Source organism: Nerophis lumbriciformis, linkage group LG25 (assembly GCF_033978685.3).
Source record: "Nerophis lumbriciformis linkage group LG25, RoL_Nlum_v2.1, whole genome shotgun sequence".
Classification (NCBI taxonomy): domain Eukaryota; kingdom Metazoa; phylum Chordata; class Actinopteri; order Syngnathiformes; family Syngnathidae; genus Nerophis; species Nerophis lumbriciformis.
Genome location: NC_084572.2, coordinates 10,082,659 through 10,109,571, shown reverse-complemented (window position 1 = coordinate 10,109,571; position 26,913 = coordinate 10,082,659). Strand labels below are relative to the sequence as shown.

The window sequence follows — 26,913 nt, the reverse complement described above, 5'->3', positions numbered from 1 at the left end:
TTTTGTTAACCATTTTATTCATTCATACTTTTAGTTGGATAATAACATCAATAAAATGCAATGGAAAAAATGTGTGGGAAAAAAACAATTAAAATAATTAGATGTCCTCTCTTCAAAGATGAGAAAATAGAATAAAATAGTAGCTACATATATAATATTCAATACATGCACACAACTTAAAAAGTAACTATAGGACAACATATAAGACTAGAAGATGAGAAGCACTACATACAACATCAAATATACATTCATATTAAACATGCTGTGTTTCTAAACTACATTTAGCACAATCACTGTTTAAGTGTTTTTACATCCCTGCAGCACGGTGGAAGAGGGGTTAGTGCGTCTGCCTCACAATACGAAGGTCCTGAGTAGTCGAGAGTTCAATCCCTGCCTCGGGATCTTTCTGTGTGGAGTTTGCATGTTCTCCCCGTGACTGCGTGGGTTCCCTCCGGGTACTCCGGCTTCCTCCCACCTCCAAAGACATGCACCTGGGGATAGGTTGATTGGCAACACTAAAAATTGGCCCTAGTGTGTGAATGTGAGTGTGGATGTTGTCTGTCTATGTGTTGGCCCTGCGATGAGGTGGCGACTTGTCCAGGGTGTACGACACCTTCTGCCCGATTGTAGCTGAGATAGGCTCCAGTGTCCCCCGTGACCCTGAAGGGAATAGGCGGTAGAAAATGGATGGATGGATGGATGGACAAACCTGCAGCTTCCATGACTGTTACACACTTGTGTTTACTGACCTGATACTTAAACCTGAAAGTTTTATCACACACAGTGCAACTAAACGGGTTCTCTCCAGTGTGTGTTCTCATGTGTGTGGTCATGCATTGCTTGCTGGAGAAACTCTTCTTACAAACAGAGCAAGCAAAAGGTTTCTCTCCAGTGTGTGTTCTCATGTGTGTGGTCATGTGATGCTTTCTGGAGAAACTCTTCTTACAAACAGAGCAAATAAAATGTTTCTCACCTGTGTGTGTTCTCATGTGTAATATCATGTATTTTTTAATGTTGAATCTTTTAGCACAAAAAAAGCAAGTAAAAGGTTTCTCTCCAGTGTGTGTTCTCATGTGTGTGGTCATGTCAACCTTTCTGGAGAAACTCTTCTTACAAACAGAGCAAGTAAAAGGTTTCTCTCCAGTGTGTGTTCTCATGTGTGTGGTCAAGTTAGGTTTTGTGGAGAAACTCTTCTTACAAACAGAGCAAGTAAAAGGTTTCTCCCCAGTATGTATTCTCATGTGTCTTGTAAAATGACTCTTCTTTCTAAATGATTTCCCACATTCAGAGCAGTCAAAGTGTTTGTTGTTAGTGTGATGTCTCGTATCACCTTTAGAGTCATTTTTACTCTCCAAAGGTTTTTGGATGTGGTCACTGTGATCAGAAGAGTGTGACATCATGTGGTCCATGTCTGACAGTGGAGCAAAGATGCTGTCTGGTTCTGACTTGATATCTTCACAATGCTCTCCATCAGCTTCTGTGATGTGTTGACTTACAAGCTCCGCCCCTCTGTTCTCCTCACTTTGACTGTGATGAAGCTGTAAGGACTGAGCTTCATCTTCATCATGAAGCTGCTCCTCTTTAATGTGGGAGGGGGCCTGTAGCTCCTTCTGTCCCACACTGGTGTGCCACTCCTCTTCATGACTCCCCGCTGACACCCGCTGGACGTCTGCAGAACAAATGAGGTGTTACTGTATTTTACTTTGCAGCTCTTATGCCAACCATCCACATTATGTGAGGTTGGCCTAATCAAATATATGCATAAAAACTATCATATCTAAAGCATTTATAGCTCTTATTACACATCTTACTGGAAGTCTTTTATGGTTGTGGACTTTTATTAATCAACAACAGGACAAACATGAAATATGGTGATGATTTAATAATAGTTAGTTAGTTAGTTAAATGGATATGCAGTCACGGGTGGCAGATGTGGGGTCCTAGTCCTTGTTTGTTTACATGGACGTCCTCGCAAGACGCAAAGTTGAATGATAAAATCCAACCTTACCTGCATGATTTATTCGTGAGAAATGGGTAGTCATTATAATAATCCTTTTATTTCCTCTGGTTTTCTCTATAATTCTGACAACTTTACTGAAGTTCCGCTAACTCCGGAAAGAACCGTTGAAAATACCCAGGTTTTTAACTTTACGCCCTTTACCACAACAGAGGTCATAAGGGCTCTAAAACAACTTAAACCTAGAAAGCCAGCTGGCTCAGATAAGTTGGAGCCGCTCTTCCTAAAGTTGGCAGCTGAAATTATAGCTGGACCACTGACTCACATTTTTAACCTTACTCTAACTTCAAATGAAATCCCCTTGGATTGGAAATCTGCCCTTGTAATCCCCCTATTAAAAGGAGGTGACCCTAGTAATCTAAATAATTACAGACCGATCTCTAAACTCTCTGTTCTGGCAAAAGTGCTTGAATCCCTTATCAGTGAACAGATAAGACTTTTTGGACGCCAACTTTATTCTGTCACCATTTCAGTCAGGTTTTGGCAGAAATCACAGTACTGTTACTGCTGCTATGAAGTTTATAAATGATGTAACTGAAGCTCTTGACAAGAAGCAGTGCTGTCTGTCCCTCTTTATTGACTTTTCAAAGGCATTTGATACTGTTCATCATGTCATTTTAATCCTGTCCCTCTTTATTGACTTTTCAAAGGCATTTGATACTGTTCATCATGTCATTTTAATCAAACATCTTTCAGCTATTGGTTTTTCTCAGCAAGCAGTTGGATGGTTTGCAAATGACCTCACAAGTAGAACTCAGGCTGTTCAGATAGAGGGTTCCTTCCCGGACGTACCGTATTTTCCGCACCATAAGGCGCCCTGGGTTAAAAGCCGCGCCTTCAATGAACGGCATATTTCAAAACTTTGTCCACCTATAAGCCGCCCGGTGTTGTAAGCCGCATCTAACTGCGCTAAAGGAATGTCAAAAAAACAGTCAGATAGGTCAGTCAAACTTTAATAATATATTAAAAACCAGCGTTCTAACAACTCTGTTCACTCCCAAAATGTACGCAAATGTGCAATCACAAACATACGTATATCAACATGGACAGAGCTGCGTGAAAAAAGCCACCCGGCCTCTTCGCGTAAACTTAAACTTACCTTAACCACTCGCTCATCTTTTCTTCATCCATCCCTTCGAGTTAGCTTTTATGATGACGCCGGCTGGAAAGGCTGGAAAGGTCTCTTTTGGCAAGGTCTTCCTTTTGAATATCACCATGGGTGGAAGTTTCTGGCCATTAGCATGGCAAGCTAGAACCACAGTGAAGGATGACTTCTCATTCCCTGTGGTGCGAATATTCACCGTACGTGCTCCAGTTGCTGTGAAATAATAATCCGTGTGCGGATGGAGAGATTGCGTCTTTTCATGAACCGGATCCCGGTCGCTTAGTAGGAGCCATTTTGTGGTCTTTACAGATGTAAACACACAAAGGAAATGAAACGTACGGTGATATCCGCGCTCTTTTTCTTCTTCTACGCGGGCGGGTGGTTGCTTACATTAGAAGAAGAAGCGCTTCCTGTCCCATGGGGGCGGGTGCTTACCTTGGCGGTTGCTTGCGTAGAAGAAGAAGCGCTTCCTGTTCTACCGGGAAAAAAGATGGCGGCTGTTTACCGAAGTTGCGAGATCGAAACTTTATGAAAATGAATCGTAATATTAATCCATATATAAAGCGCACCGGGTTAAAAGCCGCACTGTCAGCTTTTGAGTAAATTTGTGGTTTTTAGGTGCGGCTAATAGTGCGGAAAATACGGTACTGCAAGTGGAAAAGGGTTTCCCTCAAGGTTCTGTGTTGGGCCCATTATTAATTAATAATTAATAATCTTGGACAGAATATTCCGAACTCAACCTTCCATTCCTACGCTGATGATACTGTCATATACTGCACAGCACCCACTCCTGCTGAGGCCTTTAAATATCTACAACATGCATTTGACAGAACAACTTTTAAATGCAGAGAAAACAAAGTGTATGTTCTTTACCACATCAAAAACTGTAAGATCAGCACTGTGTGAGAACATTTGAACAAGAAATGGGCAACAAATTATGTTAGTATCTTCTTTTAAATATTTAGGATTTTTAATTGATGACCACTTGAGTTTTAAAGAGCACATTCTGTATGTTGTAAAAAAAAAAAACTGAAACTTTTACTGCGATTTTATTATAGAAACAAGTCTTGCTTTTCTTTTACTGTGAAACAGAAATTGGTGGAAACAACCTTTTTACCTGTTATTGACTATGGAGATGTGTTGTACATGAATGCTACTGCTGGTTGTCCCCACAAGCTGGATAGTGTGTACCACGGGGCACTGAGATTCATCACCAACTTACTCACCATTGTGTGTTATACCGGTACTCAATGGTTAACTTACTCACCATTGTGTGTTATACTCAATGGTTAACTTACTCACCATTGTGTGTTATACTCAATGGTTAACTGGACATCTCTATGTGCTTGACGCCTCAATCATTGGTATGTGTTCATCTACAAAACCATTCAGGGTATCACCCCATCTTATCTGTCTTGTATTTTTTACAAAGAAACAAGGAAGTCACAATCTTCTTTCAATTAATGTTCTTCAATTTGTCGTCCCCAAAGTAAGAACTGAACTGGGCAAGAAAGCATTTAGGTTTTCAGCAGCGAAGGCTTGGAATAACCTACAATCCAATATTCAACTTTAAACCCTTGTTACATTGAATGAGTTTAAAGCTTCTGTGAAATGATTGCAGTCTACCTTGTCTGTATGCACATGTGTTATGTCAGCAAGTTTTAATGTTGTACATTTGATGTTTTAAGTGTTGTTTACTGTTTTTAATGTAACCTTGCTGCTGCTCTCTTGGCCAGGTCTCCCTTGGAAAAGAAATATTCGATCTCAATGGGATTTCACCTGTTAAATAAAGACTAAATAAAAAATAAAAATCACTGAATATTACACACTGCAAACTTCCTGAGAGCCAACAAACGAAATAATACATCACTTACTGTACAAGGTCTGCTGTCACTATGACGCAGACGGATAGAATGTCGTTATATTTCCGTTTAGATGAAGAATGATTCATAATCATCGCCCGGAAAAGGGGGGTGACGTCAAGTGTCTTTTTGTGTCGTTCGCCATTGCTGGGTCTAAATTGGCTGTCAAACGATTCCAACTTGTCAGAGTATGTCCTCATCCTTCAACTATCCAGGTGAGAGGCACGATTCATGATCTGGAATAATCTTTCACCAGCACCGAGGTGAGAAAGGAGCTCACCCACAAAATGCAAATGGTGTATTGTTGGCACTTTTTGGATGGTTATAGAGGACCTCCCATTGACTTACCGGTATTTACATTTATGAGTTAGAATGTGATTTTAAAACAATATATATCCGCCATCATGTCTTTTGTAATGATTGTGAACGATAGAAAAATTCCCCCCAAAAAGTGCAGTTCCCCTCTAAATTTCAATGATTAGATTTAAGACTTGAAGTGTATGAGCATGAAGTGATGAAGCTTACTTGGATGAGTCTTCTAAGACAAAGTGAACAGTCCAGTTGTGATGGATTGAATGCCCTGAGAATAAAATGATATGTGCTTACTTGGACTGTGATGAAGCTGTGAGGACTCAGGTGCTTTGTCTTCATGCTCTTCAGTCTTCACAGAGACAACAGTCAGTGGAAACTTGCTGACATCATCCTCCTCCTGCCCTACAACACACTCTCCCACCTCTTCCTCTTTCATATGTGGATCCTCCTCTTCCTCTTTCATATGTGGATCCTCCTCTTTCTCTTTCATGTGTGGATCCTCCTCTTCCTCTTTCATGTAGGTGGGCTGTGGATCATCCTCTTCCTCTTTAATGTGGGTGGGCTGTGAATCCTCCTCTTCCTCTTTAATGTGGGTGGGCTGTGGATCATCCTCTTCCTCTTTAATGTGGGTGGGCTGTGGATCTTCCTCTTCCTCTTTAATGTGAAGGGGCTGCTGGACGTCTGTTGGGTAAATAAGTAAAAAAGATAAAGAGAGAATAGAAATAGTTTTGGACTGACACTATTAACACAATGACATTATTTGTGTTCTTTCGTGTGTTGCGTTAAAAGTGTGTAGCAAAACAACCAATAAAAACACGGGAAATACTTCCTTTTGTCCCAGCCACTAAAATTAATTCAAAAGTGAGTACAAAAACAGACTTGGAAATTTGATGAGGAGCAAGCTTTTTTTATAAGTACAAGGCAGCATTGATTGAGGCATTCTTAACTTTACACTAACTGATATAAAGTGTGTAAATATTTTATTCTGTATACAGTCTATGACACCTAAACATTATCTCTAAACTTAACCATATTTTTTTAATGACATAGTCATCACTATAACTTCAATATCATGGAAATAAAAAAAATCTAATTCCAAAATCATTTAAAAAAAACATTCATGGTATGTTTTTGTCATCATGCAGAATAAGTTTTTGTGGTCATTTTGTTTCCTAGGCCAAAACGAACTTTTGCCAAAACATGTTTTACTATGTGCTGTTTTATGGAGTATATCCATCAACAATTCCTCTTTAGGAATTGGAGACCATCTACGACACGCTGACAGAAAGCCAGTCACCTTTATGCTCTTTTAATAATTCAAGTGTTGACTACTTTGGTTACTGAAAATAAATGTTTACTTTCACTTATTGTTGCATGTAAGTCAGAATCAGGAAGTGAAATTATAACTTTAAATAGATTTGATTACAGTATAACATGTATTTGGTGAGTGTGTGAGTTTTAAATAATACAACTCAATCAATTAACATACTACTCAACGATACATACCGATGATACCTTGTTTGGCATGAAATTCGAGCAGATGAAAACGTTTGCAGGCGTCACCGAACTAGCTTAAAGTAGACCTGAAAAGAACTCCTTACTGTACAAAAGGCAATGCTGCCTCTCGCTGTCTAAAGGAGGAAGTGCACCTCACTGTTGACTTCCAAAGTGAACTTAAACTCTGGTTTTACATACCGTATTTTCCGCACTATAAGGCGCACCTAAAAACCACAAACTTTCTCAAAAGCTGACAGTGCGCCTTATAACCCGGTGCGCTTTATATATGGATAAATATTAAGATTCATTTTCATAAAGTTTAGGTCTCGCAACTACGGTAAACAGCCGCCATCTTTTTTCCCCGTAGAAGAAGCGCGCGGTGCATGCTGGGATATGTGACGTTTCATTTCCATTTGTGTGTTTATGTAAAGACCCCAAAATGGCTCCTATTAAGTGTGTTGTCTGTCTAATTATAAATAATGCAGACGAGGCGTGTTAACTGAGTTCTCAATGTTTTCTCACAGCGTGCTCATAACCACATTCGAACTCCCAGCATACAACAACGCTTCTCAGGGCTACCGCGCATGCTCGTAACTATCGTTGCATGCTGGGTAGTGTAGTTGTTGTATTTGCTAGCTCATAACAGCACATTGAGAGACACGCTTACGCGCTTAATTCAATACTCGCCGTCATTCCGGGTGGATTGACAAAAGACCTCCAGCCGCTAGATATTGGTGTCAACAGGGCATTCGAAGCTAGACTGCTAACTGCGTGGGAACGTCTCAGGGCTACCGCGCATGCTCGTAACTATCGTTGCATGCTGGGTAGTGTAGTTGTTATATTTGCTAGCTCATAACAGCACATTGAGAGACACGCTTACGCGCTTAATTCAATACTCGCCGTCATTCCGGGTGGATTGACAAAAGACCTCCAGCCGCTAGATATTGGTGTCAACAGGGCATTCGAAGCTAGACTGCTAACTGCTTGGGAACTTCTCAGGGCTACCGCGCATGCTCGTAACTATCGTTGCATGCTGGGTAGTGTAGTTGTTATATTTGCTAGCTCATAACAGCACATTGAGAGACACGCTTACGCGCTTAATTCAATACTCGCCGTCATTCCGGGTGGATTGACAAAAGACCTCCAGCCGCTAGATATTGGTGTCAACAGGGCATTCGAAGCTAGACTGCTAACTGCGTGGGAACTTCTCAGGGCTACCGCGCATGCTCGTAACTATCGTTGCATGCTGGGTAGTGTAGTTGTTATATTTGCTAGCTCATAACAGCACATTGAGAGACACGCTTACGCGCTTAATTCAATACTCGCCGTCATTCCGGGTGGATTGACAAAAGACCTCCAGCCGCTAGATATTGGTGTCAACAGGGCATTCGAAGCTAGACTGCTAACTGCGTGGGAACAATGGAAGACAGAAGGCGAACACACCTTCACTAAGACGAGGAGGCAGCGCCAGACGACGCCAACATCTGCCAGTGGATCGTAAATTTGCCCAACTTTTCACTTCGGACACCGAAGACGAAGGATTTACGAATGAAGAATAACTTCAGAAAGTGAGCGCTATGTTTATTTTGTGTGTTGTGACATTAACGTTCGAGCAACATTATGTTGCTATTGCTCTGCACTATTTTGAATTTTACTATGTTTGTGATTGCACATTTGCGTACATTTTGGGAGTGAACAGAGTTGTTAGAACGCTGGTTTTTAATATATTATTAAAGTTTGACTGACCTATCTGACTGTTTTTTTGACATTCCCTTTAGCGCAGCGTAGGCGCGGCTTATAGTCCGGGGCGGCGTATTGGTGGACAAAGTTATGAAATATGTAATTCATTGAAGGTGCGGCTAATAATCCGGTGCGCCTTATAGTGCGGAAAATACGGTACATCATCAATAAATTCAACAAACAAGACTGAACAATCTGCTTATTTTCTATTTTAACATGTTCTATCTACACTTCTGTTAAAATGTAATACCGTATTTTCCGCACTATAAGGCGCACCTAAAAACCACAAATTTTCTCAAAAGCTGACAGTGCGCTTTATATATGGATAAATATTAAGATTCATTTTCATAAAGTTTCGGTCTCGCAACTTCGGTAAACAGCCGCCATCTTTTTCCCCGGTAGAACAGGAAGCGCTTCTTCTTCTACGCAAGCAACCGCCAAGGTAAGCACCCGCCCCCATAGAACAGGAAGCGCTTCTTCTTCTACTGTAAGCAACCACCCGCCCGCGTAGAAGAAGAAAAAGCGCGCGGATATTATCATTTCCTTTGTGTGTTTACATCTGTAAAGACCACAAAATGGCTCCTACAAAGCGACAGGGATCCGGTTCATGAAAAGACGCAATCTCTCCATCCGCACACGGATTACTATTTCACAGCAACTGATATTCCTGTGAACCGCACTGTGGATACAACGGGAGCACGTACGGTGAATATTCGCACCACAGGGAATGAGAAGTCATCCTTCACTGTGGTTCTAGCTTGCCATGCTAATGGCCAGAAACTTCCACCCATGGTGATATTCAAAAGGAAGACATTGCCAAAAGAGACCTTTCCAGCCGGCGTCATCATAAAAGCTAACTCGAAGGGATGGATGAAGAAAAGATGAGCGAGTGGTTAAGGTAAGTTTAAGTTTACGCGAAGAGGCCGGGTGGCTTTTTTCACGCAGCTACGTCCATGTTGATATACGATTCCATGCGCGCCCACATCACGCTGGTTTTAATATATTATTAAAGTTTGACTGACCTATTTGACTGTTTTTTTGACATTCCTTTAGCGCAGTTAGATGCGGCTTACAACACGGGGCGGCTTATAGGTGGACAAAGTTTTGAAATATGCCGTTCATTGAAGGCGCGGCTTATAACCCAGGGCGCCTTATGGTGCGGAAAATACGGTAATCACTTATTCTTCTGTTGTTTGGATACTATACATTATTTTTGGATGATACCACAAATTTGGATATCAAACTGATACCAAGTAGTTACAGGATCATACATTGGTCATATTCAAAGTCTTCATGTGTCCAGGGACGTATTTCCTGAGTTTATAAACATAAGATACATGTTTAAAAAATGAAAGAAGATGTGATGCCAAAACAAATTGATGTAATCATAGTAGTAGTACTTTTTAGAGGCGGCATAGTACCGAATATGATTAATTAGTATCGCGATACTATACGAATGCTGGTATACCTTACAACCCTAATTCTTACATAGTAGGATCACCCGGCTGGTGGGTAGAAATACACTTACGACTCTAACACAAGCACTCATTTAACCCCACTTTGACTACAGAGTTCATGTTTGGTACCGTGACGCCTTAAAAGCCCTGAAAAACAAACTTCAGACAACCAAAAACAAAATGATTGGGCTTCTACTCAACCGTCCATCTCGGGCTCACCTTTCAGCCAACCATTTCCTTAAAGTGGGGAGGCTCTTGGTAGGTGACAGAGTACATCTTCTTGCAGTTGGTCTGGTGTACAAGATACACCATACCACTAAAATACCCATGTGCCTGTCTAGATACTTCAAAATATATTGACCATTATAACACCAGAGGTAGTTGTACAAGTCACATTCAACCCAGATCTCACTCCAAAAAAGGTTCTAATTAGTTTGCCTGCTATACCACCAACATGTGGATCTTCCTATCAATAGCCACAAAGGAGTGTAAATCCCTTACTTCCTTCAAAGCAGCTTTGACAAGACATTACAGGTTGCAGCTACTCGTAACTGGGAATATACAAAGCATTTTGCTGCAATTTTCTTGCAGTATTGTTGTCTTTTTGCTACTTTCTGCATACTTTGTGTTCTATCTGTGTGAGTGAACAAATATTTCAACTGAAACCATCTCAGGCTTTCTTGTAGCAGTGAATGTGTACCGTGATGAAAATGTAGCCTTTCCTATGCAAACTTCTCACAACTCCTTCAATCAATAAATCACACATTGTTACAAACTGAGAGTAACATCAACCTCAAACTGTCTCGTTTTCATGAAGAATCTAAATGAAAGCATTGCATCATCACCACAAGACAAAGCATCTATTGAAGAAAAGTGTTAATAATATAATATATATTGTTAGTAAAGATTTGAGAGTAAGAAGTAAACAATTCTGTTGTGTGTAACACAACTTGATGTTTCTTGAAAACAGCGTCCAGTAGTTGATTGTTCTCTTTCGTTCTATAAAGTTCCACCTGGTAATCTGCTATCGTTCTTTCGCACATTTTCACACAATCACAACACTTTACACTCACATGTTCACACAATCACAACACTTTACACTCACATGTTCACACAATCACAACACTTTACACTCACATGTTCACACAATCACAACACTTTACACTCACATGTTCACACAATCACAACACTTTACACACACATTTGATCTCTACTTAGCGATGTGTTGATAACGTCCGCGTCTCTTTGTTAGCAGCTAACAAGCTAAGCTAGCTAAACTTGCTAGCACGATAAGGTTCTCGCTCACCGAGACAGGTTTTTTCCTGAATTACAGACTCAAAGATGTATTTTATACGACATACATTTTTACAAACTGGAGAACAAATAATAAGACTGACTTATTAGCGTCCTTCCGGCTTCTTTCTGCGTTAATGTGCTTTCACGACAGTTGGCACGCTTGACGTCACAAGACGGTTCTGCTCTCGTCTATGACTGCTCTGCTCTCGCGAGATGTGTCATGCGCAGAAGACTTAAAGCTTTGTAGTAAATCAGGAGCGTGATCACTTTTTGATTTTCTACATTTATTTTGCATCATTGACTTTGTTAATTGTAATAAAATGTTTAATTTTATTTTTTGTTGTAATTGTTACATTAACTAAAATGATGTATATATTGTTGTATTATTCACCAATAAGTCAATACATTTTGGTCCTGTGTTTTATTCTGATGATAATGAAAAATGAGGTTAAAGGCAAAGTGAAAGTGAAACTAAGCTACTGCCTCTAGCCTACATGTCAATTTATCGTGCGGTAACCAAAAGTCACCAGTAGATGGCAGTGCAGTATTGTAAAGTCCTACATATAGTACCATTGGAAATGTTGCTGGTCATATTAATAAAACACTAATAAAACATTTTTGACAAAATACCTCTAGTAGTGATACAAATGTGCTCTGGCAAAATAATCTTATTTCCTTTGTTTGGCTTGAAAGAAGCTATGAAAATAAACATGACAAAAAATGAGTAGTTCTCAGGAAGAAAAAAAGGTTGTAGATGATGTGAAAGGACCAAATCCTCTGTTTAGGAATAATACGAATAATAATAATCAATGTTATTTATAAGGTGCCTTTCTAGAGACGATACAAACATTACTACATTGAACAATATAAAACAGAAAATGTCAGTTTAGACAAGAAACTAGAAATAGCTGAAATGAAAGTGAATAAGCATTCTGGAATAAGTGTGTTCTTGATTTGAAAAGGCTAAATGAGTATATTGTGGAAGTCTTGCTGTTCCAAAAATATGGAGGGTCAAATTGGACAAAATTAAACAATTGATTGATTGAAATAAATACATCTTTAAATAATTACTTAAAAATGTGATAATACATTACAAATGGAATTAAATACATAAATGTATTTTATCTTTCAAACTCAGCCATCAAAGTCAGTGGGCGGGTCCTAACATCTGATTGGTTCCACCGACCAGAGAGAATAGCGGTTGATATCTTCGTCCGAAAGTGAGGAAATTGTTACATCTTTGTAACTGTTTTGGACTTCAGTTTGCTTGTTATCTGTATGTGGTATATAAGTTCCTGTCCTGTGCCCATATTTGGTATTTTTCACTTCCTCGTGCTGTTCACAGGCTTCCACACCAGCTGCCTGATATGCAAACGGGACACACCTGTACCATGTTGCCAATCAGTCTCTTATTTCAGTCCAGATTGTCAACCAGACAGCTTCGGATCTTTGCTTCGCGTACGTGTGATGTTTCCGGTACAAAATGAGTTCCGTCTCTTGCGCATTTACTTCTGCACTCGCCTTCTTTTGTTTTCCCCCACTCCTTTTGTGGTTCAGTTTTCTGTTCTTTTCTTCCCTTCATGTGAGTGCACCTTTTGTTTGTATTAAATAATATTATTTTACTCAGCGTCTGCCTCCCGTCTCTGCATCCTTGGGGTCTCGTTCGTCACTAAGCTGCATTCCAGCTCCTGACAGAAATAACTGTATTAAATTCCTCTACTTTATTTGCTACATGCTGTGGGTCAGCATAGGTCTTACTTGCACATGTTCCACATCTACCAGCAACTCCCCAAAAAGTATTAAAAAGTATGTCCTTCTAAGACGTCATGTTTTCAAATACTTTTAAAGTTCCAAAGATATGAAGATATGACGGGGTGAGGTTGTGGATATTCAAGAAATACACGACGCACTTAACCGTGTAACAAATGATCCAAGGAGGGGAACCTTAAACGATGGGTTAGTGTGGCTGACACTGGGCTTAAGCTGAATAATTGTTTGTTTAAGGAGTTATCCGGCTTAATGTAGACCGGGCCTGACTTTGCCTGTGACCTTTGCTAAATTAATTTTGTCAAATCTTTTAAGGAAGTCCTGGTCTCTGACTGTTCAATGGCAGAACATATATATATATATATATATATATATATATATATATATATAAATACATCCATTTTCTACCGCTTGTCCCTTTATATATGTGTGTATATATATATACATATATATATATATATATATGCAGGGCTCAAATTTAATCACGGCAACCGCGGCATTTTCCGTGACCACCCTTGTGACTTGCCGTAATGCCCGAAAAAACTGACCGGCATTTAAGGCAAGAACATGCCGTGACCACCCTTGACTTTTTACTTGTTAATGGACTATGGATGTAACAATAAACGGTATAATGATACATCCATCCATCCATCCATTTCTACCACTTATTCCCTTTGGGGTCGCGGGGGGCGCTGGAGCCTATCTCAGCTACAATTGGGCGGAAGGCGGGGTACACCCTGGACAAGTCGCCACCTCATTGCAGGGCTAAAATGATACATCCATCCATCCATTTTCTACCGCTTATTCCCTTTTGGGGTCGCGGGGGGCGCTGGAGCCTATCTCAGCTACAATCGGGCGGAAGGCGGGGTACACACAGCGGTGAAATTCCAGATGTTTAGTAACACGTTTACATTTTTAATGACCGAAAAACCGTCATTTATCAATGCATTTTACGCAACTGCTTACTTCCTGAACACTGAAGCGCCGCAGCGTCTGCTCATGCTCACTAGAGTCGTACGGCTCGGGAGACATGGCGGTGACTTCATGCACTTTATTTTGAAAATGTCCCCTCCGAGCTAACGGAGCCGATCTCTTCGTTTCACTTCATTTCAATGGCTTCTACTTCCATGGAGTGTCGGTGTGCGATTAAGAGCACAATGCTGTTGGAGGAGAACAATATTTGATGTTGCACTTTCATTTTGAACCTGAAGCTAGCTAGCCTCCTTTAAGGTAACACTTTCCTTAACCTTAAAAAGTTACAATTGGAGGCCTGTATATGTGTGTATACCAATAGTAACAAGTTAGTTATTGATTTTGATTTTTACTTTAAGCAAGTTGCAAACAAGACACTTACATGTTTGCGGTCATTGTGATTATATTATACATTAAAATGTCATTTTCTTGTTATTAGTCAATATAAAGTTATTAAACATGTGAGAGTAAGAAGTCAACAAACCTGTTCTGTGTAACACAACTTGATGTTTCTTGAAAACAGCGTCCATTAGTAGCTTGTTCTCCTCCTTTGTTCTAGAAAGTTCCGCCTCGTATTCTGCTATCGTTCTTTCTAACACTACAAATATTTCTTCAACGGCAGCAGTTAGTCGCTGATCCACCAACGCTCTCAACATGTGTAATGTAGACATTTTCACACAATCACAACACTTTACTCTCACACTTGATCTCTACTTAGCGATGTGTTGATAACTTCTGCTAGCAGCTAACAAGCTAAGCTAACTAGCGAGCTAAGCTAACTAACAATAAACGAGCACGAGAAGCGGAACAGTGCTTCTAGCACATCGAGACCATTTTATCCTTGAATAAAGAATCAAAGATGTATTTTATAGGACGTAAATATTTCAAACTGTAGAACAAATAATAAGACTGACTTATCAGCGTCCTTCTCACGTCTTTCCCCGTCGATGTGCTTTCACGACAGTTCGCACACTTGACGTTACAAGACGGTACCACTCTGCTCTCGCGAGATGTGTCATGCGCAGGAGAACCAAAGAAACGATGCGTCATCACGGCCACCTTTTGAATCATTGACTGCGTATTTAGTGCGCTACAGCAGTGGTGCCCAACCACCGGGCCGCGGCCCGGTACCGGTCCGTGGATCGATTGGTACCGGGCCGCACAAGAATTAAAAAAATATATATATATATATATTTTTTTTATTCTTGTGCGGCCCGGTACCGGTACAAAATATATATATATATATATGTAACTGCTCTGTACCCGTCCCGCCAAGAAGCCACACACAGGCTGGATTGGATGATGTGCTTCTTTACTGGTAGCTGCAATGAGTGATCAGAACGCACACACACACAATATGTGGTTAGCACCTCTGCTGATTTCGATGTCATTAGCAGAGAACAGGAAGTCTGCCAAGTACATAACATTTTCATATTTTTACAATTACATGAAATACAATTACAGATGTGACTTAATACAATGGCTTTTAACAGTATACTTTTTAACGTGTGTGATCGTATAGTGGTTTTAACTTGCTTTTATCTTTCAATACAACATATTCTTTACTTGGTTTTTAACCAACATCATCCTTTTTTATATATTTATGAAATAGAAAATAGAAAAATACAAAATACAATACAAGGCATGACACAAATAATTAAATGGACTTTTAGCACCCTCTGGTGGTGACTAGCAAATATGACAGACCACGTTGTTCGCATGTCAAAATGGTGAACAATACAATTTTAAATATGAACGTCTTGACACATAAAACGCAGATAGTGCAACAATTATTACCTGCAATGAGTGATCAGAACGCACATACACACAATATGTGGTTAGCACCTCTGCTGATTTCGATGTCTACAGGGGGGAAATAATATCGACTTCAGTGCAAAATAGTAATACATCTGACGTGAGCAACAACCAATTCAAAAGGAAAATTCCACAACATAGCATTTCAACTGCTGTTAAATAACTGTGTATCTTACAATAAATCCCACGTTAGCTTTAGTGTAATAAATAATATTTTGCGGAGCAATATCGTTAGCAGTAGATCATTAGTCATTTTTGCGAGGGCTGTCTCCGTAGAGTGATTTGCCCTGAAACCGGATTGAAAAGGTTCACAGAGATTGTTTGACACTAAGTGTTCATTTAGCTGCTGTGCGACAATTTTTTCGAGGATTTTGGAAATAAAGGGAAGGTGGGACACCGGTCGGTAGTTTACCATGAGGTCAGGATCAAGTTTAGGTCTTTTGAGCAGAGGATGAATAGCCGCTTTTTGAATGCTAGGGGAACAGTGCCGGAGGAAAGTGATACGTTTAAAATATTTAGCACTGATGGACCTAATAATACAAAAAGCTCCTTGATAAGTTTCCCAGGAAGTGGGTCAAGTAAACATGTTGTTTGTTTTATCCCTCTTACACGCCGTAATAGTTCCTCTAATGTTATTTCATCAAAAAGAGAGAGACTATTTTGGAGGGCAGTATCCGTCGTATATAAAGTCGTATCTGTGTTAATAGAACCCAGTTGTAGCTGGGATGCGTTGTCTTTAATCTCCTTTCTAAAGAGTTCAATTTTCTTATTAAAGAAATTCATAAATTCATCTGCCGAGTGGGTGGAGCTATTGGGAGGAGTCCCTTGTTGTTAGCAATGCTACTGTACTAAACAAAAATTTAGGGTCGTTTTTGTTGAGGCGGATGAGATTTGAGTAATATTTAGCTTTAGCAGTGACGTGCGGTGAGGTTGATGGCTGGTGAGGCACTGACTTCATCACAGTCAGATTTACAAACATATGAACCCTAAAGAGTATCTTATTCACCATTTGATTGGCAGCAGTTAACGGGTTATGTTTAAAAGCTCATACCAGCATTCTTCCCTGCTTGGCACTCAGCATCAAGGGTTGGAATTGGGGGTTAAATCACCAAAAATGATTCCCAGGCACGGCACCGCTGCTGCCCACTGCTCCCCTCACCTCCCAGGGGGTGATCAAGGGGATGGGTCAAATGCAGAGGACAAATTTCATTACACCTAGTGTGTGTGTGACAATCATTGGTACTTTAACTTAACTTTAACTTTACACATACAAACTGTAGCACACAAAAAAGGACAATTACAAAAAAAACTTTACTATGGTCTTACCTTTACTTAGAAATTAAGTCCATGCGCCGCAACTAAAGCCCTCACTTAAACTTTCCACGTGCAAGATTGAATCTATTTAAAAAAGTGTAACCGAGGGTTTATAAATGTCGCCTATACTGTATGAAACTACAAAATAACAAACACGGAGGCTCCAGTTTACACGAGGACCACTTTATTTACCTTCTTTCGAAAACCTCCGCAAGGTGACATCACTTCCGCTCTTCCATCCATCCATTTTCTACCGCTTATTCCCTTTGGGGTCGCGGGGGGTGCTGGAGCCTATCTCAGCTACAATCGAGCGGAAGGCGGGGTACACCCTGGACAAGTCGCCACCTCATCATAGGGCCAACACAGATAGACAGACAACATTCACACTCACATTCACACACTAGGGCCAATTTAGTGTTGCCAATCAACCTATCCCCAGGTGCATGTCTTTGGAGGTGGGAGGAAGCCGGAGTGCCCGGAGGGAACCCACGCAGTCACGGGGAGAACATGCAAACTCCACACAGAAAGATCCCGAGCCTGGGATTGAACCCAAGACTACTCAGGACCTTCGTATTGTGAGGCAGATGCACTAACCCCTCTTCCACCGTGCTGCCCACTTACGCTCTTAGCGCCTTCAATATAAGAGCTCAAGGCATATACTGTATAACAGCGCATAACAGGAACTTAACATCACAAAGAGGAAAGCCCATGAAAATAGGTTACAAACATTATTTAATAAGAAGCCAAAAAGTGCAAAAACAATAATGTTCGTGTTGGAGGAGTTGTGAATTAGGTACACCTGCAGTCTGCAGGTGTATATAATGTTGTGTCCCTGCAGTCATTCACAACTCCTCCAACACCAACATTATTGTTTTTGCACTTTTTGGCTTCTTATGAAATAATTTTTTAAAATAGATTCAATCTTGCACGTGGAAAGTTTAAGTGTGGGCTTTAGTTGATATAACAATTCTACGGCGGGGGTGCAGGAGGCGAGCCTCAGCCAGTGCGTCTTTTGCAGCCGTTTTATGATCGCTCAGCACAAGAAATACTTTACACACATACAGTTGTTGACAAAATACAATGTACATTATATACCTCAGCTAACTAAACTATGGAAATGTATAATATAATTCATATAGCAATACAGTCTCACTGCACAGCAGGCCAGCAGTTAGCCGAGTCATTGCGCAATCCATGTTGCGGCACTGAGTGACGTGCCTCAACTGGCTGCTGTTCACCGCACCGTCTCTTCTCAGTATTTGAACGGCAAATGTGAAAATTCAGCGATTTTGAATATAAATAATCTAAAACTGGTGAAGTTAAATGGAAAATAACTTTATAGTATAATCACTGGATACATATAACAATTTAATTTTATTTTTTTATTTTTACATTTTTTTTCTTTCCATGATGGCAGGTGAGGCGGGGCCTCACCTGCCTCTAGTGACTGCACGTCACTGAGATTTAGCTAAGGTGAGCTTGCGTTTATAAGTTATTAAACTATCACTCCATGCTTGATGGAAGACTTCAAGCTTAGTCGCGCACCATTTGCGTTCCAGCTTTCTACATGATAATTTATGAGCTCTAGTTTCTTCTGTAAACCATGGGGTGCACCTTTTAGGGGCCCTTTTTTGTTTTAGCGGTGCTATACTATCAATGGTTTTGCGCAGGGCATTGTCAAAGTTGTTAGTGAGGTTATCAATAGAGCCAACATAATTTGGGAATGGTGCCATTACCGAAGGCAGTAGGTCAGCAAGAGTCATTGTTGTGACAGCATTAATGTTGCGGCTGCTATAGCAGTTATTATTATTATTAGCTTGTTGACAATGAGTCAGAACTTCGAATTTTATAAGGTAATGATCAGACATTACTTTAGTATACGGGAGTACCTTAACTTTGGAGGTGTTGACACCCCTGACTAGCACTAGATCTATCGTATTACCGTTGCGATGCGTAGGTTCATTTATTATTTGTGCAAGACCACAGCTATCAATTATAGCAGGGGTCGGGAACCTTTTTGTCTGAGAGAGCCATGAAAGCCAAATATTTTAAAATGTATTTCCATGAGAGCCATGTAATATTTTTTTTAACACTGAATACAACTAAATGCGTGCATTTTTAAATAAGACCAACATTTTTAGAGTATAATAAGTCTCTTATTCTTTTTAACAACATTGTTATTGTGAAGGTAACCAACAATAAATAAAATACTTCTTACCATTAAAGGCCTACTGAAATGAAATGTTCTTATTTAAACGGGGATAGCAGATCCATTCTATGTGTCATACTTGATCATTTCGCGATATTGCCATATTTTTGCTGAAAGGATTTAGTAGAGAACATCAACGATAAAGTTCTCAACTTTTGGTCGCTGAAAAAAAACAACCTTGCCTGTACCGGAAGTAGTGTGACGTCACAGGTTGAAGGGCTCCTCACATTTCCCAATTGTTTACACCAGCAGCGAGAGTGATTCGGACCGAGAAAGCGACGATTACCCCATTCATTTGAGCCAGGATGAAAGATTCGTGGATGAGGAACGTGAGAGTGACGGACTAGAGTGCAGTGCAGGACGCATCTTTTTTCGCTCTGACCGTAACTTAGGTACAAGGGCTCATTAGATTCCACACTCTCTCCTTTTTCTATTGTGGATCACGGATATGTATTTTAAACCACCTCGGATACTATATCCTCTTGAAAATGAGAGTCGAGAACGCGAAATGGACATTCACAGTGACTTTTATCTCCACGACAATACATCGGCGAAGCACTTTAGCTACGGAGCTAACGTGATAGCATCGTGCTTAACTACAGATAGAAACAGAAGAAATAAGCCCCTGACTGGAAGGATAGACAGAAGATCAACAATACTACCAAACCCTGGACCTGTAACCACACGGTTAATGCTGTACCGCCTGACGAAGCCTAGCAATGCTGTTGCTAACGACGCCATTGAAGCAAACTTAGCTATGGGACCTCAACAGAGCTATGCTAAAAACATTAGCTCTCCACCTACACCAGCTCTCATCTGCTCATCAACACCCGTGCTCACCTGCGTTCCAGCGATCGACGGCGCGACGAAGGACTTCATCCGATCATCGTTGCGGTCGGCGGCCCGGAGACGGAGGAAGTCAAGGTGAGGACAGCGGTGCGGCGGTGGGCATTGTAGCTTTCGACGACACCCCGGCCGCCATCAGAGTCGGCAAGAAACATATATTTCCCCAAAGTTACGTACGTGACATGCACATAGCGGCACGCATGTACGGGCAAGCGATCAAATGTTTGGAAGCCAAAGCTGTAGTCATGGTTGCGCATCTGCTATCCAACTCAAAGTCCTCCTGGTTGTGTTGCTGTAGCCAACCGCTAATACACGATCACACCTACAGCTTTCTTCTTTGCTGTCTCCATTGTTAATTGAACAAATTGTAAAATATTCACCAACACAGATGTCCAGAATACTGTGGAATTTTGCGATGCAAACAGAGCTGTTTGTATTGGGATACAATGGTGTCCGAATACTTTTCGCTTCAACCATTGACGTCACTCGCAAACGTCATCATACCTAGACGTTTCTAACCGGAAGTTCCCCGGGAAATTTAAAATTGCACTTTATAAGTTAACCCGGCTGTATTGGCATGTGTTGCAATGTTAAGATTTCATCATTGATGTATAAACTATTAGATTGCGTGGTCGGTAGTAGTGGGTTTCAGTAGGCCTTTAATGCGAATTCTGGTGCTGCATGGTTTTGCTGATGGCTTTGTAGTTATTATTTTTAACACTGTGATTATCAGAAAAATTATTCATTACTTATCGTGTTAAGCAATGTCAGCTAAGATATATCTGAGAGCCAGATGCAGTCATCAAAAGAGCCACATCTGGCTCTAGAGCCATAGGTTCCCTACCCCTGAATTATAGTCTGGAGCGCCATGCACTGAGGGTCCGATGGGGTATTCATATGTATATTAAAGTCCCCCATTATGATTATATTGTCGGTGTGCGTCACTAGATCAGCAACGAACTCTGAGAATTCATTGATAAAGCACGAGTAGGGCCCTGGGGGGCGGTAGATAACAGCCAGGTTGAGAGGCAGCGGTGTGATAGACCTCATAGTAAGCACCTCAAACGATTTATATTTATTATTTAGGTTAGGGGTAAGGTTAAAGTTTCCATTGTATATTAGTGCGACCCCCCCACCCCTTTTGAGGGGACGGGCAATATGTGCATTCGTATAGTTAGGAGGAGATGCCTCATTTAGCGCAAAAAATCGTTTGGTTTGAGCCAGGTTTCGCTAAGACCAATGACGTTAAGATTGTTGTCTCTAATGACCTCATTAACTAATAACGTTTTGGGAGACATTGATCTTATGTTTAAAAAGCCCATATTATAAGTATTGGGCTGTTTTGACGAGTTTTTGTTGAAATTATCCGTAGTAGCAATATTAACAATGTTGCGTTTATTATGCGTAATGCACTTTAAATAGTTCCGACCATATCTAGGAATTGATATGACAGGAATTTTCAGATTGTTTGCTTGGTGCTGCGATAAACTGAACGCATCATAATTTGCCACCTCAGTAGAATGCTTATTTACCTCTGACACAGTCACAACAGAAAAAACATTATGTGAGTTGTATATTATTCTAAGAGAATTGCTATGCGTACAGGGATTATCCAGCCTGGCGCTGGCTAGTTCTAGCTTAACTGTCTCCTCACCCGGACTAGCAGGCTCTGTAATTGCCTGTGACCGGGCTTGCTCTAGTGTAGTTAGTCAAGTGTGACTTAAACAGTAGTCTATGTTTTTAGCCAGGATGATGGCGCCTTCCTGGTTAGGGTGAAGGCCGTCTCTCATCAGCAAGCCTGATTTGCCTCAGAAAGAGGGCCAATTATCAATAAACGTTAGTCCCTGTTGTCTACAGAAGCGAGCCAGCCACTTGTTAAGCGAGACTAATCTGCTATATCTCTCATCATTGCCTCTCGCAGGCAGGGGGCCAGAGACAATTACTCGATGCCTGGACATCTTTCTAACGAGATCACAAGTCCTGGCTATGTTTCTCTTTGTAATCTCTGACTGTCTCATTCTAGTGTCATTGGAGCCAACGTGTACAACTATATTCGCATAACTAGTGGTGCGATTAGCCTGTCGTACGTGTTTACTAGGCCTGTTGCGAGATAGCTCCCTAAGATTAGCTTCAATGTCAGGTGCTCTGGCCCCGGGAATACACTTAATTGTGGCTGGTTTTCTAAGCTTTATGTTTCGGGTGATGGAGTCCCCTATGACTAAGGTGTGGTGCCCGGTAGACTAGGGTGTAGGACTAGCTAAAGAGCTAAATCTATTATGCGTCTCAACCGGTACACCGTAGCTTGTAGGCCGCTTAGGACTACTACAGGCTGGGTTAGTTAGCTCGCTCCAGCTAACGCTAGCAGATGTGTCCGCAACATCTAAAGTTACGAGATTACTCTGCTCTAACTGGCGAACGCGGCCAGCCTCTCCATGAGTAAGGTGCACGAAGCGCAGGAAGTCATACTCAAAGACATTTTGTTTATATTAATTTCATAATATTTTAGACAGTCCCTTTGTCAAAATAATTCTACTTCTAATCAAGAAATACTGTACTTTTCTCAGTTAATGTGGTAATATGTATATGTAGGCCAGTCCTGGGCCAATTAAGGCCCAGGGGCCACATGCGCCGGACATTCCCAAATATTTTTTTTAGATCTTTAAGATGTAAAGTGTTGCTGCAATTATGATGTGCAGTCATGTTTTCTAATGACCGTAAGTCTTCAACTAAACTAAGTCTTTCAATGTTTGGAATCTGCATCATATACTAGTTACTATGCTCATCTAATTAGTTACTATGGTCACCTAATTAGTTACTATGGTCATCTAATTAGTTACTATAGTCATCTAATTAGTTACTATGGTCACCTAATTAGTTACTATGGTCATCTAATTAGTTACTATGGTCACCTAATTAGTTACTATGGTCACCTAATTAGTTACTATGGTAATGTAGGTCACAGCAGCTCAGACGAGGCACCAAGCAGTGTGGGTGGGGAGCGTTTCCACAGAGTGTTTCCAGAGTCTGAAATGTGGGTGTCAGGGACAGTTGTGGAAGGAGATTTTTACAACAAAGTTCTAAAGCTTGTGATATATCACATATATCAGATTGTTGGTGGGTTTATTTTTACCCTTCGTGTTCATATTTCGCTGTTTGTTTCATTTTGTTTGATTGTAAAATATGTGGATGGAGACGGGGTGTGACCTTCATATGTTGTCAATATTCAGGGTTTTATCATTTATAGTTAATATTGTAAATCCCACATTCTTTATTTTTATGTACATTCTGGGTGTCTCATTTAGTAAAAAAAAATTAACATTCCATTCCATTTTTTAAGGCGGTCTGTCATAACGTTTTTAGCATTCAATTAGACAGCAGAGACTCCTCCCACCCCCACCAAGGACTGTTTTTACTGCTGGACTCTAGACAGAGGTTCCGCAGCCTCCGTAGCAGAACCTCCAGGTTCTGTAACAGCTTCTTCCCTCAGGCCATCAGACTCTGGAACGCATCACAATAATCCCCTCAATTCCTCCCAAAACGGATTAACTCGCTGGTCTATAAAGACAATATAACATACATCCATAAACCCTTATGTGGGCTCTGTCCCGAGGATGTCGTTGTGGCTTGTGCAGCCCTTTGAGACACTTGTGATTTAGGGCTATATAAATAAACATTGATTGACACCCATAAACGTGCAATATATTTATCTGTACAGTCATCTATTTATATCTGCACCTTCTTTTGTAAATGCATACACTCTGCCCCTTATTGCTCTTCTATCCTGCACTACAACCAGCTAATGCAACACAATTCCATCCTCATCTGTACTGTAAAGTTCTAATTTGAATGACAATAAAGGATTAAATTTGGATTTTTTTTTTATAGACGGTAGCAACGTAGAAATTATTATTAATATTATTCTATTGCAAGCTAAATTTTTCATTCATAAAATAGGTTTGAAAGCCAAATTCTCCCATTGGAGTGATAATTCAATCTAACCCTGGTCTCTTCTTTGCCAAGTGTCCATGGTTCTGCACCGTACAGCCATGTACTCCAGACCACCGTCTTGATTATTCTCTTTTTCCAAGGTCAAACTAAAGGCTTTTGTCAGCAGGTTTTCTCTCTTAAGAAAACACATCTTCCGCACTTGCGATCCGTGACTTGATATCTTTGTCACAGTATCCATCTTGTGCAATTATACTGCCAAGGTAGATCAACTGTGTCACTTGGTTCAGCTGTACACCACCAAGGCGGATCTCCAAGTCTTCAACCGGCTGCTTTGATATCTTCAACAGCTTTTGTCATGTCTGTGTTGATCATGTTTTTGTTTTAGTCATGTTTTGTTTTGTTTGGTTATTGGACTCTTTAGTTTCTGATTGTTCACTTTCCATAGCAACCCATTAGTTTTCATCTGTCACGTCACGCACCTGTTTCACGTTTTGAGTCACGCACCTGTTTTCGTTAATCATGTCTGTGTTATTTAAGCTTTTCTTTTTCTGTTGGTCAGCCTGGCGACATCTGCATTTAGGTTTCATAGTTTGTTCTCCGCCATTGTGCGCGCCTTTTGTTTACTTCTTTTTGTTTTAGTAATTGTAAAATAAATTATGTACTTACATTCCCGTCTCGACCCGAGCCAACTTTCCGTTGCCTTCCGGAAAAGCAAACACCCAGGACCAAGTCTTGACATTATGTCGCCAGCATAAAAGTTTTTCCGCACGAGAGTTGGACAATTTGGACGAGGCAGCGTGGGAGGTCCTCCGCGCCATGGAGGAGGAAACGCGGCGCTACTTTTCCGTGGAGTACAGAGACTCTATTTGGTCCCAGTACGGCGCTGCGTCACCGCAGTCCCGGAAACGTCGCTCCAGACCGAGGACATCTTGGAAGGTAAGCGGACAGCATGCGGCTCTCCCGCAAACTCCTCCCCCTCCGGGCGGAAATGGGCCGCAGCCGGCTTCCCCAGGATGACATCACAGACCAGGATTTTTTTTTCAACTCTTTTTCTTTTGCTCACCCGCCTCCAACAAAAGACTCAAAGAACAAGATTAAGCACTACCAAGATATGATTTTGAATATTAGATCCTCTCAATCACAAACATCTCAAATTCATGCCCCGCCCTCCAGGACTCAAGCCACGCCCATGTCACAAAAAAATGTTTTCTCACCCACAAAGTCCCAGGTAGAAGAAAATAGACTTTTTGGACAATTTAAGGGGAGGTTTCTGCCCCCCTCCTGACCTCCCTCCACAAGACCAAGATTCATGCCAAGACCAAGACCTAGACCAAGACCAAGACCCGCCATGCCAAGACCAAGACCCGCCATGCCAAGACCAAGACCCGCCATGCCAAGACCCATGCCAAGACCAAGACCAAGACCCACGCCAAGACCAAGACCCACGCCAAGACCAAGACCCGCCACGCTGAGCTTCGCCGCCTGACGCACCACGCCGAGCTTCGCCGCCTGACGCGCCACACCGAGCTTCGCCGCCTGACGCGCCATGCTGAGCTTCGCCGCCTGACGCACCACGCCGAGCTTCGCTGCCTGCTTCATCTGCAGCTTCCACGCCTGCCACGATGACGACACGCCTGCCTCCTCGTCGGCCACGGATATGGCCGCTACCTGGTCGCCCGCCACGCCAAGTGCGCCTACCTCCCAGTCGGCCACGAATGTGGCCATTCCCTGGGCGCCCGCCTCGCCTGCTGCAGCGGCGTTCCACTCGCCGCTGCCACTTGACTTTGCCTCGGTGGATTCCGAGATACTTGGTCTGGCGACCCACCGCCATGTCCCCCTCCCGCCCTCCCATGACTCTTGTTCATTTTTTTGTTTTTGGACATCTGGGTTCTGTCCGTAAGGGGGGATTCTGTCATGTCTGTGTTGATCATGTTTTTGTTTTAGTCATGTTTTGTTTTGTTTAGTTATTGGACTCTTTAGTTTCTGGTTGTTCACTCCCTTGTTTTGTTTCCATAGCAACCCATTAGTTTTCACCTGTCACGTCACGCACCTGTTTCACGTTTTGAGTCACGCACCTGTTTTCGTTAATCATGTCTGTGTTATTTAAGCTTTTCTTTTTCTGTTGGTCAGCCTGGCGACATCTGCATTTATGCTCTACACACTCTTCATCCTCTTAGATCATGCTTCATGTCCCATGCCAAAGTAAGTTGTTGTTCTATGTTTATAGTCTTTTTGGTTTCATAGTTTGTTCTCCGCCATTGTGCGCGCCTTTTGTTTACTTCTTTTTGTTTTAGTAATTATAAAATAAATTATGTACTTACATTCCCGTCTCGCCCGAGCCAACTTTCCGTTGCCTTCCGGAAAAGCAAACACCCAGGACCAAGTCTTGACAGCTTTGTTTTCTTACCACGTACCTTGGTGCCGTACTCTTCTGCCGCTTCATGCATCCTGGTCATCATGAGTTGTAAAGCGTTAACAGAGCCAGCTACTGTGGCCTGGTCACCCGTGTATCTCACAGGCTTGATGAGATGTCCTCCCACATGAATGCCTTCATCCACCTGACCTAACATCGCCCAGCAAAGCTTCAGCATAGACATTAAACAACAAGGGTGATAAACAACACCCCTGTCTGCTTCCATGTCCGATCACAGCAGGATCTGTCATACTATCCTTCAGCCTGACTGTCGCAGTCTGTTCCTTATAAAGCTGCAATCAACCTTCCATCATGCCAATCCACACCAACGCTCTGAAGGATC

At 41.4% G+C, this 26,913-nt stretch overlaps 1 protein-coding gene across 6 annotated transcripts; it reads right to left on the bottom strand.

Moving 5' to 3' along the window:
* LOC133621570 (uncharacterized) lies at positions 1-26,913 on the bottom strand. Of its 6 annotated transcripts, none has more exons than XM_061983683.2 (4): positions 14,510-15,011; positions 5,591-5,977; positions 1,497-1,669; positions 1-660 (listed from the first exon to the last, which is right to left on the bottom strand). In XM_061983683.2, the coding sequence occupies exons 1-4, from the start codon at positions 14,694-14,696 to the stop codon at positions 529-531; spliced, it is 879 nt and encodes a 292-aa protein (XP_061839667.1). In that variant the 5' UTR covers positions 14,697-15,011; the 3' UTR covers positions 1-528. The 6 variants fall into 6 exon arrangements, with proteins under 6 accessions (XP_061839667.1, XP_061839663.1, XP_061839665.1 ...); XM_061983679.2 differs by having other exon boundaries at positions 1-1,669; positions 5,591-5,645; positions 5,718-5,977; XM_061983681.2 differs by lacking the exon at positions 14,510-15,011 and adding an exon at positions 26,572-26,913 and having other exon boundaries at positions 1-1,669.